Genomic DNA, 21993 nt, shown 5'->3' with positions numbered 1-21993 from the left:
CCCATTCAGCGAGATTAAATTGAGGAATTCTCTGTGTGGTACTCAGGAGTAAGGTTATTACCCAGGAGGTTTGTATAAAAACACAACTTAAAAGTAAGATTATAAAGCATGTCATGTTACAACTGCAGAATTAGAAATTATGGTACTTTCAAAGCAATGGCTTGCAATTTAGCAAAACTCAAGGAAGTTGTCAAAAGAACAGGTTACAAATAACAAAATAAAGCAACAGGTAGTAAAACATAGTAATGTTAGAAACTATGTTGCCCTCATGTGCTGAGATGAGGTTAGAAAGAGAGAGAAAAAAGAGGTAGGAAAGACATCACCACCCTTGGATCCAGCAATGATCTTGGTAGGAAGTTGTGTTCCTTGGATGGTGGGCACACATCCAGCATTTCAAATGTGCCTCTTTTGCTTCCTTGTTGGGGAGGGGGGGAAGCTTTGGCATGTCTTGCACCAGCAGGTGTTCTCTTGGGCCCCTCCAGATGGGGTGACTGAGTAAGAACCCAATAACCCTTATTTCTGCACATGCACCTCTCCAGTGGCTTTACCTGGGACACAAGATGTCACTCTGCCTCCACAGGATGCCGCTCACCTGCTTCTGTCCCTTATCAAACAGGACAGTTTGATAAACAGTCCTACCTGTCAGGGTGGCCATCAGACAGAGCTCCACTTGCAAGGACAGTGCTCTGCTTAGTGGGATAGCCACTGAAGGAGGGGCTGCTCTTGTGAGAGTAGGGCCCCATTTACCAGGGTTGTTACCCAAATGAGGGTCTCTCCTTGAGAGCAGAGTCCACATGGCTAATAAATGAGGCCTCCACCCGAGTGCAATGTCCATTTTGTCAGGGGGGCTGTTTGGAAATTAATATTCTTTTCAGGATTCTGCACATGGTTTTGTTTGGGTTTTATGAAAATGTATTGCAACACTGAAATGAAATAATATATCTAGTTGTGTACAACTTACTATAGTTTGGAGGTAGTTAATGTAATTCATAAACAGAATTTCCTCTCTGTAATAAGAAGTGTTTTCACTCTTTCCTGTAAAGAGGAAATTATGCCTAATGAGAATACACCAAGCAGCATTGGGCTATATAGGAGAAAGCGTAGCTCATGCTGAAGAATTAAGAAAATCAGTTTAAGAGTTATGTACCCAGATAGCTTATAGGGACAATCAAATCACCATAACTGAGATTTTTAAGAATTTTTCAATTAAGTATTTTTCAATGTTTGTCTAATCTATCATGCAGTAGAACAAAGGGATGACCCAATGACTTTTTTCAGTTCTCTTTTGTCTTGAAAGTTTAGTGTTTCTGTTTACCTTCCTATTGAATAACTTCTCAGGTATTTTTCCCTTTTTTATTTTTAGACACAGACATCAGTGAGTCTGGTATTTCCATGAGAAGTGCTGGTTCAGCTGCTTCTGTGAGCAGCCAAGGTGAGCGGAAGAGGAGGACACTTCCACAGCTTCCCAAAGAGGAGAAAGTGAATGAAAGCTCAAAAGCAAAAACGACATCTCATCAGAGATCAGAAATAGGTGAAAAGCAAGACACTGAACTTCAGGAGAAAGAAACCCCAGGTCATGCCTCAGATGCTGACAGCAGAAGTATAGTAAAGTCAAGCAGAACAATGAATGGTCTTTCACCCAAAGCTCCTGGAGACAAAGTTTTTTCTTTCCCCAGTTCTTCCAGTAAAGAGAGAGTTGAAACTGGCAGAGAAACCTCTGTGGTGAAACAGGCTTTAGCAAAAATTCAACAACAAGAACGAAAGGAGCAAGGAAACTGGACACCCACAAAATTATCCTCTACAAAATCTGCTGCAAACCAGGTTGAAAAAGGTAGGGAGGAGATTGCTACGTCACCCAAAACTTTGGATAATCAAGACAAGGTTCCTGGACACGTTACGGATAAAGCAGAAATAAAGTTGGCACAGAGTGAAGGAAAAAGAAGAAAAAATGAGGAAACTGTTAAAGGACAAAGTCCTAAAGCATCTGGAGGAGAAAAAAGGGAATCTTCAAAACCATTAGTGAGGCAAGGTAGCTTTACTATAGATAAGCCTAGCACAAATATACCTATAGAACTTATTCCTCACATTAATAAGCAAAGTGGATCTGCTGCCCCCTTAGCATCTGCAAACAGGATACGTGACAGAAGCGATTCAATGGACACTGATTCCAGTCTGGATACAACACTCATTTTAAAAGACACAGAAGCTGTAATGGCTTTCCTTGAAGCTAAATTGCGTGAAGAGAATAAGACTGATGAAGGTCCTGAGACTCCTAGCTATAACAGAGATAATTCCATATCACCAGAATCAGATGTAGATACTGCCAGCACAATCAGTCTTGTTACTGGTGACACTGAAAGAAAATCCACGCAGAAGCGGAAGAGTTTTACAACCTTATATAAAGATAGATGTTCCTCTGCTTCCCCTTCAAAGGATGTTTTAAAAACTTCTGCAACAAGTGCCAGAGAAAAGATGGAAAAGAAAACTAAAAGTCGCTCTTCAGACGGTGGATCTAGAGCTGATGCTCGCAAAGCTGTGCAGTCCAGTGGCAGAATGAGACAACCATCAGTAGACCTGACAGATGATGACCAAACATCTAGCGTCCCTCATTCTGCCATTTCTGATATCTTGTCATCTGACCAGGAAACCTACTCTGGCAAATCGCATGGAAGAGTTCCTTTTGCTTCAGCAGATGAACTTTTGCATTCCAAAATGGAAGGAAAGTCAGCTAAATCAAAAACCTCTCCTGTTGCACTCGGGCAGTCCAGTAAATCTACCACTCTTCCCAGACCTCGTCCTACAAGGACTTCTCTCTTGCGCAGAGCACGGCTTGGTGAGGCCTCAGATAGTGAGCTTGCTGATGCTGATAAAGCTTCAGTGGCTTCTGAAGTGTCCACTACAAGTTCTACATCAAAACCCCCATCAGGGAGGAGAAATATTTCCAGAATAGACTTGCTTGCTCAACCTCGCAGAACTCGACTTGGCTCTTTATCAGCCCGAAGTGATTCTGAAGCAACAATAACCAGGAGCACTGCCTCATCTCGAACCCCAGAAGCTATTATCAGAAGTGGTGTAAGATTAACATCAGTGGGAGATAGTAGTAAAGTTTCTGCTAGAACTCGAGCCAATAGCATTTCTCGACTTTCAGATTCAAAATCTAAATCTTTGGCTTCAGCTCATAATTCTCCCTCAGGTATGTGAGATTTGAACTTGTCTTTATGCAATACTAGATGTATTTATATGTGGGAATTTTGCATGGTAGTTCCCTAACTAATATTATCTTACAGATAGAAGGAAAAAGCCTGTACACTTGAATAATTTTATTTATGCTATTCTTTTTAAAGTTAACATAACGCTTTAAGTGCAAATAGTGTGAAACCCTGCTAGTTTTCTCCCAACAGCAATATTAAATAAACCAACACTAAAATGTGGTGATTCTAAGTAAGTCACCTTTCATATGTAAATTCTTGCTTTTTGAGTTGTCGTACTACCAGCTTGTCCTTGAGGCCAAGCCACAATCTAAGGAAAAAAAATTAATAAGTGTACTGTGTTGCTACTGAGATTATATGTTCTCTTTTACTGCTTTGCATTCAGAGTTGATGTAAACATCTATGATACTGAAATTCCCACAGTCCTACTGCAACTTATGTTGCTTATATCTCATAAATGCACCTTCCCAGATTCTGCAGTGTCGATTCCCTAGACAGGTATCTTTTGGCTGTGTCACTTATTAACTGAATAGAAAGAAATTCCTGCAGAGGTACAAATGAGGTGTTCACTGAACTATAAAGTTAAAACTGCTTAATGTTATGATGGGTGTCTACAAAGATACAAGAAAAGGGTGAAACCTCAGAGAAAAACAACCTTTCTTTGTGATATCACTGAGAAAGTAGCATATTTTCAATTTTAATAGAAATTTCAAATTGATGCATGCATCCTGAAAAGTGGCAACATTAGGTAAGGGAAGAGTGTCAGTTAGGACTGCTGCTAAGTTTTTACTTCAGTTATTAACACTCGTCCACATTGTGATGATGCCAGTTTTTGAAAAGGAAAACTCGAGTTGTTACTTGTCACTTTGCTGCTTCTTGTGTTTTTCACAAAACTCTATATGGATATTGAATTTGGTATCCATGTGAACTCTGGCATACCTCCTGGGCTCTTGCCTGGTTGCTTCATTGAAGTGGTTTGCTGCTTCTCTTTGGGGGACTGGGTGTATATTCCTCTTCCCAGTCTAATAGCCATCTTTGTTTAACATTTATTTCATCTACCTGCAATACATGGTCCAAGTTTAAATACTTCTACGAGAAAAGATCCCATCTTCTCATGAGCTACCCCAGTGTAATAAGCTAGGTATTTTAAAGAGACCACTGTTAGAAAAATATGGTAGAAATAGCTTCTGTCATAAAAAGCTTTATCAGTTTATATATAAAAATCAGGGAGAAGTCTCTGTCAATGTAACAGTGAAAATTTGAAAGCAATTAATATTCAGACAGACATGCCTGTATTTAAAGGAGAAAAAAAAGCTTCAATCACTGGATTTTTTTAATTGTCATGTATTTCACATGGATGAATTGCTGCATAATAGTGTTAAAATTGTCAGCTTTCAGAAAATATGTAATTTGAAAAATCTTGTTTTAGGTGTTGATACAGTTACATATTGCCTACTTTTAAATGAAATGAGTCCACGACATGTAAAGCAGAATTGTTAATTTTATAGCACAAGCAATGAAAGGCATGGAATCATCAAAAAGGAGTGTGATCAGTAAAAACAAAGACCAAAGATCTTTTTTTCCCACTATCACAGAGGAATATTGAAGATGATGGTTAAAAAAGGAGCTGTGTATTGAGAAAATGACAGTGGCATCAGACCTCGTACAAAAATGCTAAGCTGCAGCTGTGAAATTCAGCAGAGAGCAGGAACAGAAAGACCTTGAGCAGCTTGGCAGCTCTGCTGGCTTGTTGACCCAGCTGTTATTGCAAATAACTCATGCATGAGTTGATCAAAGCTTTTGAGGTATCTCAAAAAAAAAAAAAAAAAAGCGGCTTAAACTTAGAATGAAAACAACCTTTATTAACTCTATGCCAGCATTTTTGCACTACAAGATCTTTGAAATGGACAGGCCTTGGGAAGGCAATGCATCAGTGAGAGTATTTTGTAAGGGATACACTTAAATAAGCGTATATAAGGTCTTAAATAAGGTCTGTCTTCAGATCTTGAAAATGAGATTATGGTGTGCAAGTGATTAAACTCACCAGTTTAAGATATTGTCAACATGTTGTACTTCTCACAGAGTAGTCAACAAATTATACTTGTCTGATGATTATTTTAGCCAGGATTTGGGAGGATTTTCTAGTTAATTGGTGCTGATATTCAAAGTCTTTGGTGTCTGAGAAAACTAATTGCACAATAGCTATCACAAATCTACATAAGCTACCATGACATTTTGGAGATAAATAATCTGTTAAAAGCATAAATGTGCAAATGTATAGCTAGATTAATGGGAAATGTATTTGGATATAGCTCATTACAAATCATACAACTTCCATATTTTTACAGTTAAGCCTACAGTAACTTTTCCCCCATATTACTGAGAAACTTGTTGGTAATATATAAATAATTTTAAGACCTTAACATTTGATGGTCTTAAAAAATGTAGAGAGGCTTTATGGTACCATGCAGACAACTGATGTCATTGCAGTTAGTATCTCTAATGTATCTGGAAATGTTTGAGCTTTTACAAAATTCATTGTTTTTCATTGAATGTCTAATTTAAGAATCATTTCCTAAAAACTGTAGGTGGAAAAGAGGACCTAAAACTCATCACTATAATTTTTTTAAGCTAATGCTTCTAATTTGAATGTTTTAATACAAATTAACGTGATAAAACACTATTTTGTACACAGAAAAATCCAAGCTTCTACCAGACCCAGATCCTGATGTTGAAACTTACAGTGGTAGAGTACTAGAAATGAAATCTATTTCTGATATTTCACTTCTCGTTCAGTTTTTAGATTTTAAATATATGATTACTTATGCTCATTGTACAGTGCTGAGTTGCTGGACTCGCTCTCCTGAGAGACTTTGATAACTTTTATATTTATTTTGATGCATGCAGTTTCAACTGGGATAAAGAATTTTTAAAGAATTCTTGATAAAATGTGGGCCCAACTCAGAAAACTCTTTGGACTTCAGTCACACGTTTCTTGCATGCCGTTGGTGGGGAAATGTACTTTTTCTGCTTATATTTTACTTTCCTAGGATCAAAACAAGTTTGAAATCTATAAAAAAACAGTATGTGACTGGGGAGAAATTTTTATTTCTTGAGTAAAGTTAGAATATTTTTTAAAAGTAAGTAAAACAGGAGATGATTTAAAGTCCATATTTAAACCTCAAAAAATTATGCAATCATCTGTTTGTTTTCAGCAATTAATAATGCATTATTTATGAGGGAAGGGATGTATGCTTATTACACCAGTGTTGTATTCTACATGTTGTAATCATTGAGAGCAGTACACAAATTTTCCTCAACTAAAAATTACTTTCATTCTTCATTACTTAAATTCATATTGATGTACATGTCATTTTTGATGTTTTTGAAATGTGTCAGGAGAAATCATTATTGTTTTGTGAAGTTTTTTTTTATTAAAAACCCACTCCATTACTTGAATCACTATTTTTAAATTACCAAGAGGTGATCACACACTTAAAAAACATTTTTACAGTAATTATAGGACCTCTTGAATCTCTGTGAGTTAGGGGGACTAAATCCTCTGACAGAATTTAGTGGGTTCATGATGAGCATTCCTGAACACTTAGTGGTACCTCTTCCTGCTGGGGATGTTTGAGGGCAGAATGTCTGAAATGCATTTCCTAGACTTGAGTAATTCATAGGGGGACCAGAGTCCTCTTACTTAATTTCAGTTCACTTACATTTCAGGCTCTCTTCAGCAACATGGTTGTATATGCTTTATGTGTTACATGTGAGAATATATGCTTTTTGCTCTGAGGCTGCTGTTTTTGTAGATGTGCTGCTAATTTTTATAACACAGCATTAATTTTCACATATTTTTTCTGAACTAAATACATAATGCATCATTTAGGATTTCAACGCTTTTCTTATGTAAGCATGCATTCCTGGCTTCCTGCCAGCTCCATCCTTCCTTGTCTCCATTTTTTTGTGTGTCATACAAACCTTGAATGAAACTTGTGGAAAAATTCTGCAGAAAAAGTTCAATCTGACAACATATAGTTAATGAATTGGGCCCTAGTTTTGTGATACAGTTTGCCTGAGCTCATATACGCTTACAGGCTTTTACATCTGAATTTACTCATCACTATACAAAGAGCATCCTTTTTATGTTTTTATTAATCAGTATTTATTATTTAACACAAATTTTCTAGCTTACTTTTTAAGATGTAAAAATAAACCTTTTGTGATGTATCGGGATTGATAACGAATAGTTGTGTATCTATTTTTATGTTATTGAAATAATATTGTTTTTTCTTATTAAAGATGCAATAATAATTCTTTTAAACTAATTTAGTAAGTGCAAGATGGAGGCGCTTTCCTACAGATTATGCTTCCACCTCAGAAGATGAATTTGGATCAAACCGTAATTCCCCTAAACATACCCGTCTACGTACTTCTCCAGCCCTGAAAACCACACGACTGCAGAGCACTGGGACAGCAGCTCAAAGCAGCAACACATTCAAGCACAGAATAAAGGAACAGGAAGAATACATTCGGGACTGGACTGCCCATCGAGAAGAAATAGCAAGGTTGGTTTTAAAGAAGTGCCTCTAAAGTAACAGAGGCTTGTACCCAGCAAGTTATATAGGTACACATATAGGAGAAATAATGCTGGTGGATTTTCTGTATCACTCTGTGTACCCTTTTCATTCACTGACTGGATGGGTCATTTTGAATTCTTCTGATGAGAGACTGAGGAACAAAACACCCACGTTACGAGCACCTCTCTTTCTAATGGAAAATGATAGTGATTTCTGACTTAGGATAGCCAGATCTCAGAATAGGAACTTCTGGTTGCGTTAGTGGCACTCGCAGAGGTACTGTGTGTAGAACTCTTAGGTGCTAATGGTGAGGCTGAAGTGTATCTGATTTGGTAGTAACTTCACATTCATACTGAGGTACAATTTCAAGTCAATGCATAGGTGACAGAGAAACAAAGTGATCTTGGCAGTGTGAGAGACCATGTTCTCGTTTTAATTTTTGGTTATCTAGATGCTATATCATGTTAGCTATTTTCTGATTTAAATCATATGTATCTGTCAAAAACTAATTTATTTTGTTGTGAGACCCTGAGTTTAGTGTAGCAGTTTCTGCGTGTTTGCTAATAGCATGCTGCTTCAAGTCAGTTCTGTGTTCTGCTAACCAGTTATTCCCATATCATGCAATACCCTGGCTGTGAAAACCTCAAATAGCTTGCACTAAATAAATAAAATTATGTAAGCACATAAATGTTATTTATAACTTAGATGCCACTGTTCAGGTTCTGAACCTTTTCACAGAACTTAATATGGAAGCCTAAACAAGAAAACTGTTTTTTGCTGGCCTTTTTGGGCTTCACCCTTTAAAATTATTCTTAAGGTGAAACATTGTGTGATTCATGTGATTAATTTTTTTTTTGTTTCCTTTATTGGGGAATATTTTTCAACCTTTGTTTTTCTAGTGGGTCTGTGCAAAGGGAAAAATTCTTAAAGGACTCTCTAATAACATCTTAACAAATCATGTAATAAACATCTTCAAAGCATCTTCCTAAAACATCTCTTTTAAAGTTAGTTATATAGGGAGGAATGTGTGCATATAGGAGAAAAAAACTGAGGATAGCTGTAGCATATCATTTCCTACTTACAAGTACTGCTGAACCTCTGCTTCACTAAAACTTCTTGGTACATTTTGCTCACTTAGGAGAGATTGATACTGGCAGTAATTGACAATTCAGTCTAAACTTATTTGATAGTTAGATTTGTGGGTATTTTTCTTCTCTAGAGCTTCTTACCATTTCTTTCATTTAGATTTGATTTAAAAATTTTTTTGAAGGCTACATACTTACCATACTTCTTTCAGCTTCTTCATTTCTAGTGGAAATGATGTGAGGCTCAAGTCAGTATTGCCAAATTCATGATTTTTGCATTAAGTGAGCACATTTAAGATTTAAGCAAGGTAGCACTCAGCAGTTGAGAAATGCCAGACTGCTGTCCTCTGTTGTCAGTGCTTCCAACACAGGTTTCCTTGGTTGGCCTCAGCTGAGCCCCCTGCTCTAGGTCACAGTTGAACTTTTCTTTGCCCTCATATCTCTTTGTACTGATTCACAGTATTGCTCACTTGGCTTTAAGTTTAACTTCTGTCCTTTGTAAGATAATTTTTGTCTCTGCTCCCCTTGCCTTTTTAACCATAGCCTTCTCTGTCATTGTCTGCCCTGGTTTTTTTCCTTCCCAGCTCTCAGTCCAGCCTTTAAGATTAGAGCCCCTTCAACAATTTTTACATTTTTTTTATTAAAAAAAAAAAAGTTAGTTATATGATCTAATTAATATTGTGTTTTGTTGTTGTTGAATAACTTACTCAATAAGGTAGGTATAGTTTCATGAAGTAAATGTGCAAGTGAAATTAGTGGAGAGACTGTATGACAAACATTGAATTACATCAATGTTACCATCAATACAATAGTATTTTAGCTGCTCTTCCAGGGATGACCCAGTTTGCACTTTTCACAGATATTAATAAAATTGAAAATCGGAAAGAGGTATTAAAAAAATGTATGGAAAAATTGCATTTAAGCCCACTTTGAGCTGGAGGGAATATACACCCTCAGATAACAGGAGCATCACACATATTTTATTCAAGGATTTCAAAGTATCATTATAACGAAAACTGACTCTGTAGGAAGTGTGACAAAGTAGACTAAGCATAAAAATTATTTTAATGATCCAGCAATTCAGAAATATTACAGATATTTTAGAAATATTCCAATTTCATTCTGTTTTTTCTAATATTATGGGTATTCTTTCACTACAGGTAAATAAGAACTAGAGATCCAGGCTGTTGAAAAAGATGGTCATGCTCTCCTCATCCCAGGCCCTGTGTTCTCACCTTTTCCCTTGTGTTGGAAACTGTGTCTGTCCCTTATGTAATTGTGCAGCTGTGGGAGTCTGCTCACTGAACAAATCTTAATAGCAATGCTTCCTGGAGCAAGTTGGGTGGGTTAGGGAATCTGAGGTTTATTCTAGTTTTGCCTGAATTGATTTTCCTTGTATGATTGCTGAGTATAATCCCAGAAGCAATAGAAACCTGCAAGGCAACCTGCAGTTGCAAGAGAGTAAATAGTGTGTACCTAAAGCCTAAGTCTCTTGTCCTTGATTATCCAAAACATACTCATTTTATTTCAGCAATACTTCTTGTATTTAAAAGTTAATGTAGAATAACTTGAACACAATATTAAGAGTCAGGCTAAGTTCTCAGCTGGTTTCTGATTTTCTTTTTGATAATGCTTTTTCTTAAGTGCCCCAGCTATGTTGTTTCTATACAGCAGTGCAATTGAGTGCTGACTGTAGATTACTATCACATAGAAATAAATCCCAGATACTGATCACCCAACTAGGATTTGACTATTATGATTGTGTAACAAGTTGTTTGCCACCCCATGTTAAGAGTTGTTTAGTATGCTATTTTGGGGATTCATATGAATTCATTTTTATGTAGACATCTGCTCTTTCATGTCATTTCAGTTGCTTGGTAAGAACTCAGTTGAAGTGTCTGTAGCATGTTGAAGCTTTGCTGATTTCTGTGGGATTGATATTGATCGTGGTGTTTAATCATGTTTTTCTTCTGGAGGATTTGCTGATAATCAAAATTTCCTGGTCATTATTTTCTTCACAACAATTCATTAAATACCAACATTTGATTCAGAAATTCAAATGTGATTATTAGCAACTTTTCTACTTAGCAAAAGTCTTATGATTGTGTGAAACAGGCAGTATGTGTCTCTGCCACTTAGCATAGGGGTTCATACCTTCTTTTAATGTTATCTATATGTAAGAACACAAAATATAACTTGAAATGGATGCAAAAGTAATAATTAGGTTAATTTAAATAATGTCGTAGTAGGCACCATAATTTATTACAATGAGCAATTGGCTTTGTTTCTGCTTCTGTTTCAGTCTTTGATAGTTTGAGTTCAGAAATGCTGTCTTGAGTAGTCATGAGTAATTGCTGCATATTTGTCTACAGCTCTGCCCCAGTTAGATCTGTATCTGCTGCACAAGGTTGTACTTCATTGCAGGTTGCTGGTGGTTAGCCTCAAAAATCCAGTGTTGTACACTGACTGGAAATTTCTTCGGCGTTTGCTTTTCTAGGTGCAATTCTGATCACTCATTCTTAAACTAGGTCAATGTTGTCCATTCTTTTTGACTTGAAGACAAAGTGAAAATAAAGAGCAGAAAGCAGCTCAGCTCTAACAGGCACTGCAAATGAAAAGCAGAAAGCAGCTCACCTCTAACAAGCACTGGCCAGCATGGTGTGCATCACTCTCACATGGCTGTGAAATCCCTTCCACTTCAGTGGTTTGTGCTGCTGTTCACAGAGTCCTTGGTGGTGCAGATTTGCAAATGTTGACTTCTGTGCCTTACTCCTCTCAGGCAGAAGTAAAAAAGGGAATCTCTTGGTGGCCTGCTCTGAATCCTAGGTCTTCTGAACTGCTTGATCCAAGCAGGAGATACAGCCATAGTGAACTTTTCAGCTCTTGCATTGTTTTTTTTTCCCCTCTCCTTTTTGTGTGTCCAGGGAAGAGGTAGCACAAGCAGAGCTAGGCAAGCTTCTTCTGTTTGCTGAGCAAAACACAGAGCAGAGGTATTTTGTGATGTGGCAGATCAGAAGAAAGGAAAAGGAATCTTCACCTGATAAGACCGCTGTATTTGCATAGTGCTGTCACCTACAGGTGTTTCCAAGCGTGTTCTGTTTTTCCAACTAGAAAGCTTGTCTTGATTAAATTTGAGGAATTGGTGTACTGGAATTTCAGACACAAAAGCAGCTGGATCTGAGCAAGCTGCAGGACTTCTGGATAATCACAGGTCCTGAAGAAGTTCTTTGCTGTTAGGTAAACTTAGGTATAAATTAAATGTGTTCTGGACATTTCAGAATTACTGCATGTACACAGGCAGTCTGTGCAGTATTTTCAGATTCTTTCCAGAGCATCCCATGTGTGCATGTTCTGCACATCTCTGCCTGGGAATCCTAGAAAGAAAACAAGGGTGCTCTGTCTTCCAAGATTGCCTTGTACCTTCTTCCTCCAGGCAGGCATGTTGTTACAAGCTGCAGTTACAAATTTGCTTTTATAGTTCCACAAATACACCTTCAGTTCAGAAGGGCATGAACACTTCCATGGCACAATTATCAGGAACTAGAATTTAGAAGCTCAAAGGCTGCAAGTTGGGCTCTACTGGCTCAGAGGTGTTTGCAGGGGAGAATGTAACACTGTCTTTATTAATAGGATCAGTCAAGATCTGGCTCTCATCGCACGGGAAATCAACGATGTAGCAGGAGAGATAGATTCAGTGACTTCATCAGGCACTGCCCCCAGTACCACAGTAAGCACTGCTGCCACCACCCCTGGCTCTGCCATAGACACTAGAGAAGAGGTAGGAGATCTTCATGGAGAAATGCATAAGGTTCTTCTTTTTCTTTATTTCTTTTGCTTTTAGCATTTTGCATAGCCTTTTTTGGTTACTTCCACTCAACCTGTGTGCATGATCTTTACATTTTCTTTTTTTTTATTTCAAGTTTCTTTACATTTCAACAAACAACCCAGAAACTGCTTGATGAACACAGCTTGTCAAAAACATGCATATTATCTGTCTGTCTCTTTTTTTCCCACGAAACATAGAACAAGATAGTTACTTGTTTCTTGCTTGGATATAGCCTTAGATACCATTGGGTAGTATCTAAGTGCATTTAAAGATACCAGTGTGTATGCACAACTCTATGTAAATGTATACATTTAACACTTTGCATAGCTATTAAAAGCAAAAACGTCCCTCTTTTCACAGGTGACATATGTTTCGTCTTTTGAACACTAAAATACTTAGAGAACATCAGTTAACAGTAACTTTAGATTTGCTTTCATAATAACATTGGTAAAAACTGCCTCAAAATATATTTGCCTTGTTCTTCTAATAATTCTTTTCTTTGACTGTATCTGGTGTGTTGTTCTATGAAAGTATTGACTGACTTGTAGTAACCATCACAGCTCTAATGCTAATAAACATGTTAATCTGAATTGAAATCATCACTTATTTACCATAAATAAAATTCACCCTAATATGCTGTAAATGTTTACCACATTTTTGTTTCTTCATGGTATTGCTTTTGAAATGTGTTGATTCGTTTTTGTGTGCATAAAGTTTGGTTAATACATTACTGTGTTAGAATAATATTGTCTTTTTCTATGGAAAAAAAGATATGAACAGTGATAAGAAATCTGTGTGTTGGGTACTCAGAAATATTATAAGTGCACTCACAGATTTTGGTTTTAATTCTCAAGGATTTGTGGCTAAACTTAAGGAAGTGAGGTGCTTATTCTCTCAGATCTAGCTAGATAACTGATTTTGATACTAAGTGATTTCATTCTTTAAAAACTGTTGTACAGCATGTGCATGCTGCAGATGGCAGCATCTCCTTTTAGTAGGTCTAGGTGTTTCTGTAACATTGTCACAGTTTAACTATCTGGAAACAGAAACCAATTTAAATTTTATAGTAATGTACTTAATTCCACATATATATTGCATTAATCAAAACAATAAATTGTTCAGTACCAGTTTACAGGTAATTATTATGTTACCTGCCTGTGAGCAAAATTACTGTAGGATAATCTGATTTTATCATATATGTTTGGTAACTGAATAATAAACTGTTCACTTTTACAAGATATTGCTACATAAGAGGTGCATCATTTTATACTATATGAGACAACAGAATCAATTTTTCTTCATAAACTTCTTGTAAATTGTTTCAGAAGAAAAAAAAAAAATCCATCTGATTTTTGCATGTATCCATTAGGTTTCATAAAATGTATGTTTTCTTTTACCCCCTAGTTGGTTGACCGAGTATTTGATGAAAGTCTCAATTTTAGAAAAATCCCTCCACTGGTGCATGCCAAACCACCAGAGGGCAATGGTCGGCCTAATGATGCTAGACCTCAGCTAACAGATGCCCTCGATCCCCCAACAATTACCCGGAGAAGGACTTGGAGCAGAGATGAAGTGAGTACACAACAGTGTACTCTCTAGCAATGTGATTTATTGAGCTTTTACAATTGTCTCCCCATTTAATATTCTAGACATTATCCTTTCTTATTTATCTCTAGCAGGTGGCATTGCTACTAGAAAAAAAAAATTATTTTTGTAATATTTAATTTGCATACTACTTATTGAAACACAAGTATGGCTTTTTAAGTTATAAGAAGCTTTGAAAATATATGGAATAATTTTTAATCCAATTCCCATTAAACTAGTAATACCTATTTTTCTCAAAATCTTATTGCAGGTTATGGGGGACAGTTTGCTCTTGTCCTCAGTCTTCCAGTTTTCTCGCAAGATAAGACAATCCATAGACAAAACAGCTGGAAAGATCAGGTGGGCTTTTGAAAATCATTCTCATTACTGAAAATGTTCTGCTCATGTCAACATTCCTACTAGGAAAAGAGAAATGTGTAATACAAATAGAGAAAATGTGTTTAGTAGCAAGTTTTTTTTTTTAAGAATGCATTCTTAAGAAGCCTATCACTTATTTTATTTTTTTTTTTATCTTAATTTTAAGAAACCTATCACTTTCTTAGCACCCAGAAGGGTTTAGGATGAATAATTTTTCCACTCTTGCTTTTATGAACTTAACATTATGTGAAGATAAATATCAGCAAGGTTTACATGAACAGAAAAATATCCACCATACTGCCATCAGGGGAGCTGTTCCAACACATGCAAATGCTCTGCAGAATCTACCAGACCTATGTGCAAGTCTTGTAAATCTCCCTTGCTTAAAAGATAAGGTTAAAATGTTGCTGAACTGTAAAAGTTTCCCATGTTTTTGTAGGGATCCCCTGCTTTAGGAAGAAAAACAAATGGTGCAGCAGTATAGACAGTAGAGCAGTTTCAGCCAGCATTTCTGAAAAAGAACTTGCTGTGAAGACAGTGTGGTCACTATTGAATTCTAAATCTGAAATAACAAATCATGCAACCATCTGTTATTTTTAATTGAAAAATCTTGTTCAGGTAGTTCAATTTCTGCAGAAAATGTCATGGTAGCGAGCAGCAAGCATAGACTTGTAACAATGAGAACATTTAACTTGAATAAGTGCATGAAAAACCATTTGGTGACCACCTTGGTTGACAAGAAAATTCTAAAGACAAAGTTCAAGACTATATGAGTCACATGGGTTTATGCAGCTTATAATATATAATTAATAATTTAAAAATAGAGTACATTAAGTAATTCGGCTGAACTTCATGTATAATTTTCTGAATCTAAGAAAATCCTGTAATTTATCAGTTTGTCTAGGAAGTGGTAGGTATTGAAGCCTCAGATAGGGGGCAGATTAATCTCCAAATAACACTTTTTTTCAGTATGGGGTGATGTAACAAGTAAAACCAGCAAAGCACTAACATAACATATCTGAAGATTGTATTCTTCTGGGAGTACCAAAGAAATTGAGGAAAAAAAAACAACCCAAACCAAACAAACCTATATACATCAGTAAAACCTGTGGGTTATCTGCCATTTCTCATTGTCCTAATTCTAGTAGGGAGTTTGGCAATAGAAACAAAACACTGTGTTAAGTTTTGGTTTGTGTGTAGTTCTCTGGGAAAATAGTGACATCCATAAGGAACTCTGCTTACAAATATTCTTTTTTTCCTTTTAAAGCTGCATCATTGGAACAAGAATCTTGCTTATTGACTGACTTATTTGTGGTAGGCGTCTAGGATAATGCATATTTTAAAGCCCTCAGAAGCAGTAGATAGTAGATGCTCTGCTTTTTGCATCATGATGATTTTTCTTGGTGGTTGGCAGTTTCTTATCTGTAGATATGTAAAAATTTTACTTCAGTAGAGGGCTAAAGTCTTTTTGTATGCAAATTCATTCTGAGAAGAGCAGGTAACTATAAAATCAAGTCTTAAGGTTTTCTGGTTAATTTTCTGTCCTTCAAAGGTAAGTCAGCTACATTGTGCTGAATGTAATAATGATGTGATCATCTATACTACTATATATAAAAGCATATAAACATTTTATATACATTTAAAAAGCATGGCATTGCATATCTTCACAAAATCTAGGGGTGAAACTTTAATTAAAAGCATTTATTTCATACATTCCCCAGAACTGTGATCAAATTTTAATTTTTCCTGCTACCTGGAATGGATTTGAATACTATATTATTCTTAATGTCATTAATATTTTGAACCAGAAAAACAAAAATAGTTCTAGAATTTTTTTTAACTAGCATATTAAGTGGCTGTGACCTATTACAGATTTTACCTTAGCTGGTATGAACCAGCTGGTGTGCATCTCTTCCTTTTGCTGGAGTTTAGCCAGTTAAAATTTCTGCCCAGAGAAAATACAGTGAGAGTCAGTAGGATTTGTCAAACTAGCAGTTGTGTATTTTTCCAAAGTATTTGATTCTGAAAAAAGAGGAGAAATTTCTAAAGGCACCAAATAAGAACAAACCAGTGTTTAGGAGGAAGAAGAGCAAGGCAGACAGGGATGAAGAGCCCAGGAGGGTTAAAAATTACTAATTGAAGAACTGGAAAAAATGTAAAAAGGAAATGGACTTCCTAAAATCACAGCAAAACCAAATTGGCCTGTCTACATGATATTGTAAATAATAACAGTTTTTAATTGTTTTCAATTTTTTCCTCTTTTTTTTTTTTTCATAAAATTACCTATGAAATAGAAAGCTTTCAAATGGTAAAAGAGATGTAACACTATCTGAAAACTTCCTTATCCCAAAAAGAGGATAAGACTGAAAACAGCACATACAGAAGCAGAGGTAATAACTGCATACATAGAGACAAGTATATGAACAAGAAGTTAAATGAAACAATCAAGCAGTGCCACAATAAATTCTGTATTTCTTCTACTAGTGCTAAATAGTGTTTACTGCTAAATAATGGCTTATTTTCTGCTTCCCTGCTAATTTCAGGGTGATATAAATGCTATTAAAGTACAGAAAATACAACTGTGTAAGAGTCTGTGTGCTGAATCAATATTTCTTTTTTTTTAGTATAAGATCCTATGAAGGATTTAATTAGCTCTGCTTTTTATTTGTTTAAACTCACCTCTGTCAGGCGAGTCCTCAATTTTCCATTGTAATTGGACTTTCTGGTATCCAGTTTGGAGTTGTATGGCTTTGCAAGCTTTTGCACTCCCAGAACAAAAGAGCAATCACGACAGATCTCTGGTGATCAGCTTCATTACAAGATGATGGCAATGTGAGGGCACTGTATAAATCACAGCAAGGAAACAAGATGTAAAAAACAGGGAATCTCACTTTATGCTTTGAGGTTTTAAAAATATTAGAAGTAAATTTTTCAAACAAGTAGTTCAAATGATACTTTTTATTTTGTACATACAATTTGTGTGTTGAGACCTTTCAGGGAAGACTTCTATGGAATGCGTTTTTGTTGATTTGCTGAAGTGTTCTATTTTTCATAAGGTTAATATGAAATGTAAGAGTCATGTTTATTTGCAATTCTTAACTCTTCTGTTTTGTAATTGTTGTAAAATGCAGTGTTAATTGGCAAATCTCTACTAAAGATAGTTTGATTATTTTTTTTTTTAATGTCGCAGTGGTGGAGGAATCATCTGTGTCTTTTAAAGACCATAAGCAAGTACAGAACTGTCATTTTAATGCCAGTGATACTGCTGATATCCTGTGTGCTTCCCTGAAAATTTAAACTATGTGGTTGTATTTTGTCAGACTTCAGTATTTCAGATTTTAGTTCCATTCAGTGCATCTTATGTTGCTTTCTTGTATCATGTCTCTAATCTTTCCATTTTATTATGTTTATGTCTATTTTAAACATGTTGTTCTTCATTTTCTTTCTTCTAGAATATTGTTTAAGGACAAAGACAGAAATTGGGAAGAAATTGAAAATAAGTTGCGAGCTGAAAGTGAAGTTCCTATTGTGAAAACATCAAGCATGGTATGAATAGTTACCTCTTCTGGGATTAAATGAGCCTTTTACCTAATTCTAAATAATCAGTAGAGGAATGTGTTATTTTAAATTATATAAAGGCAAAAATCTTACAAAGATTTTATTTAGACATTCAGTATATTTCCAGAACAAAAACCAAATAAAACTTGTTACTGGCTTTTAAGACCAATCATTAGTAACTCCATATTACAATGTATTAGATACACTGAGTTTTGGGGCTGGTTTGGGTTTTTTTTTTTAAGTTTAAGCAAGTTAATCATTGAAGTTTCTAATTTTAGAAATATTACAATACAAGGAGTTTTTCTTATCCTATACATTTCTAGAAAAAGATTGGAGTTTAGTGTTTATTCTAAATGCCTTGAATATGGAATTTTAAGGCACTCATTATAAAAGCAGGTTGCTGAATTTAGGCATTATAAATGGCTGTTGCAATTTATTCTTTTTACAGTACTTTAAAGCCTCTTGCATGGTTTGAAAGTCCATGGTTTGTGTTGCTTTGGGTTTTTTTTTTTTGTCAGTGAATTGATTTTTACACTTCTGCAGTTTACAGAGTAATATGTTTTTCAAATGCATTGCTTATTTTTACTACAGAATGTTATTAAAAGTTAGCAGAGGGGAAAGTTGTATCTGATATTTGTTCTGTCCTTGGATCATTTCAGCAGATTCCACATATGAGCTAGACATAAAGCTAATGACCTTGTAAAAGCCAAGGTAATCAATCCCTTTGGCACCCACAAAACACATTGCTCAGTACAGAATTGGTTTCTGAAATGGGTTAAATGGCCTCTGAAATCAGTGCTGTTGAAAATTCTCAGCTTTTAAAGGCCACTGGCAACCCTGCTCAGCAGTTGGATTACAAGTGTTCTTCTGTGTAGGATCCTTCATTTGTAGGATTTACATATTTATTGTTGCAGATGTGGTCCATTTAATGATATTAGTATTTCTGAGTGCATAACTGTGGCTTCATCTATGTTAGCAAGTAGTGCAGCATGGAGGAGAAAAATCTGTAAGGCAAATGAGTACTGAGGACCCAGCCCTGTGCTGTACAGCATCTCGTGGGCTCAGGGCCCAATGGTTGCAGACAAAATCCCAGTTCTTCTGACTCACATCTGAACAAGTGTATAAATCACATCTGAACAAGAATATAAATCACATCTGAACAAGGGTATAAATCAGCCAATTCTGTTAGTGCTCACTTTATACTTTAGCTTTCATTTAAAGTTTGCTGCTGCTTTGCCCCATTTCTACAGCTTTCTGTAAGCCTCTACTTGAGAAGTAGTGCAGGCAGATGAGCAAGGGACATGAGGAGGTTTTGTTGACCCCAGCAATCAGCCAGTGGGGAGGAACTCTTGATTTCTGACAGGGGGCTCCTGCTACCCACCCTGCTGCCCAGGGCCACCTCCAGCAAGGGTGTTCTTGATGCCAGGAGGGACAACCCAAATAGCATATTGCAGTGTTTGGTGAGGAGCATTGTACTACTGATAGGTGGTTTAGTCTTTTTTTCATTAACAAAACACATTTGTTTCTTTCCTAGGAAATATCATCCATCTTACAGGAACTGAAACGAGTTGAGAAACAGCTGCAAGGTATAAATCTTTTTTCACTTTTCTGTTCTTGTTTGCTTAAATTTTTAAAATATATTTTTATATGTATATGTATGTCATGAAACAAAGTTATCATATTGCGTTAAAATACATTCACAGGATCAGTTACAGACTTTATTATACAATTGCTGGCACATTTGGAAAAGAAATATCACTGAATTATTTCAAAACAGAAGAGTGATGATATCTTTTTATATAAGTTAGAAAAGGCTCAGCTAAAAATTAAATCGTCTAAAGGAATTATTTGTGAAATATCCTAATAAAAATATTTTTATGGGTATATATTGCTGCATAGGTGACAGAGAGTCCTGAGATTAGGCGTTATAAAAGTCTTTGCACATCAGAAATGTCCTCATGGGGGATAATTCAGGGTCAGGAGTGCAATGGGACCATAATCTATAGGAAATGTAGAAAAACCCCACCTTTATCTGATAAAATAAAAATTTAGGATTAGCACTTTACATTTTCCCTTCACACTACTTGCAGTTGTAGAGCCCACAAAGTAGAAAAGTTAATTTGTTTTCATCTGCAAAGACTTACCTGAGTATAAACTGGAAATAAGTATGTTGTTCTTACTATACATCCATACAGTGGATATATATAGTCCATTTATCAGATTCAACTTAAAAACTGAGTATATTTTGAAAAGAAGTTGCAGTTTTATTTGTTTGTTTACTCTTAGTTTACTGTTTCTTTTGAAGTGGTCAAATGGATCAGTGATGCATGCTTGTATATAATCATTATTGTGATTTTTGTAAATTTCCTGTGTTTGTAGTACTCAGATTTAATCCTACAATAAAACATGGTTTAAAAAAAGTGTTTCAGGAGGAATCATTAGCCATCTTTATAAACAAAGTAGTATTTGTGCTATGCTCAGCTATAATTTAAAAATGTTAATTTATTACAAATAATATTGTGTTTAGTTAACAAAGAAATAAGGGCCAGAGAAAGAGACCAAGCCATTTATTTCTGTATGTGGTGATGTTCTACTACATGGTGTAAAAGAGGGATGTTCTGTTAAATATGACCAATATGTAACAGCACAGTAACAAGCAGTTGTTCTACATGCTTCAGTTTGCCCTTACTTTGTGGAGAGGGACAAGAAACAAGTCCATCATTATGCATTAAAAAGAATAAATTATTGCTGGTTTTATACAAATTTCATTCAGTCGTGGAACTGATGTTGGGTATTGGAGTGGGCAGGCTTAAATGAAGCATGATAGAATGGTAATAGAGAAAAAAGCTCCATAAATATGACTAAAAATCCCATCTTTCAGTGTGTATAAGGTAATGATAGGTGGTTAATCACCTCTTCTGTCCACACAGCAGGCAGTGTTGAGTTTATGAAGTTTCATTTCGGAAAGTTTTAATATATGGAAATGCTTTTACATATATGTACCTGCTTACATAGGTGTTGCACACACCACTCCTTTGTAGTGGGCAACACATATCTGTCATCATAAAAATAAGAGTTACAGTAGGATTTTCTTTTTATGGCAACTGAAAATAATAATTTTTATGATTTCTTCCCCGTCCCTTCCATCTCTTCTTGATTACATAGCAATTAATACTATGATCGACCCTGATGGTACCCTGGATGCTCTGAGCAATTTGGGATTCACCAGCCCCATCTTACCAGCTCAGCCAAAGCCCAAGTCCAGTCCTGTTTCCCAAAGCTCCCGACCTCCCGTGCAGCCCAATTGCCAGCCCGAAGCCCGAGCCCCCCGGCCCTCGGCTCTCCCTGCAGCAGCTGAGTTTGAGAACGCTGAGTCAGATTTCAGCATCCACTTCAATAGGTTCAACCCAGATGGGGAAGAGGAAGATGCCACTCTGCGTGAGTGACGTTTCAGTGTCGATACAAATACCTTTCAAGTGGAATGTTTAGGAATAAAGGAAAGATTATAATAACGGTTTTATAATTTTTAAAATAAAGGCTTGGTCAAACAGCAGTTGTTTTATTAAATCCGTTTTCTTTAACTGTGATGCTTTGATTGTCACACAAATCCGTTTCAAATTGTAAAGATATGCATAGATACCAGTGTAGGAAAGCAGATTGTGGCAGGTTTGCCCCTTGTGGTTGTGTGCTTTGCAAAATAATTATTATATCAGCAGTTTTCCCTTAATAGATTTATTTCTTTTTTAAAGCCATGCAAACGGTCTAACATT

At 36.0% G+C, this 21993-nt stretch overlaps 1 protein-coding gene across 6 annotated transcripts in view; it reads left to right on the top strand.

The window, feature by feature from the left end:
• The window catches only part of CEP170 (centrosomal protein 170), an 87261-nt gene extending 65513 nt beyond the window's left edge, over positions 1 to 21748 (top strand). For 2 of the 6 annotated variants that reach the window (XM_030447426.1, XM_030447424.1), the window contains 8 exons: positions 1364 to 3193; positions 7546 to 7780; positions 12508 to 12655; positions 14108 to 14275; positions 14559 to 14647; positions 18118 to 18211; positions 19758 to 19809; positions 21389 to 21748. In XM_030447426.1, the coding sequence (XP_030303286.1) occupies positions 1364 to 3193; positions 7546 to 7780; positions 12508 to 12655; positions 14108 to 14275; positions 14559 to 14647; positions 18118 to 18211; positions 19758 to 19809; positions 21389 to 21669 (2897 nt within the window). In that variant the 3' untranslated portion in view covers positions 21670 to 21748. Of the gene's footprint in view, positions 1 to 1363; positions 3194 to 5904; positions 5956 to 7545; positions 7781 to 12507; positions 12686 to 14107; positions 14276 to 14558; positions 14648 to 18117; positions 18212 to 19757; positions 19810 to 21388 lie in introns of all 6 variants that reach the window. The other 4 variants (XM_030447422.1, XM_030447421.1, XM_030447425.1 and 1 more) reach the window with 4 other exon arrangements.
• The last annotated feature ends 245 nt before the right edge of the window (positions 21749 to 21993 follow it).

The sequence above is a fragment of the Calypte anna genome, chromosome 3 (genome assembly GCF_003957555.1).
Source record: "Calypte anna isolate BGI_N300 chromosome 3, bCalAnn1_v1.p, whole genome shotgun sequence".
Classification (NCBI taxonomy): domain Eukaryota; kingdom Metazoa; phylum Chordata; class Aves; order Apodiformes; family Trochilidae; genus Calypte; species Calypte anna.
Note: the sequence above shows the minus strand (reverse complement) of the source record. Positions and strands in the feature narration are given on the sequence as shown.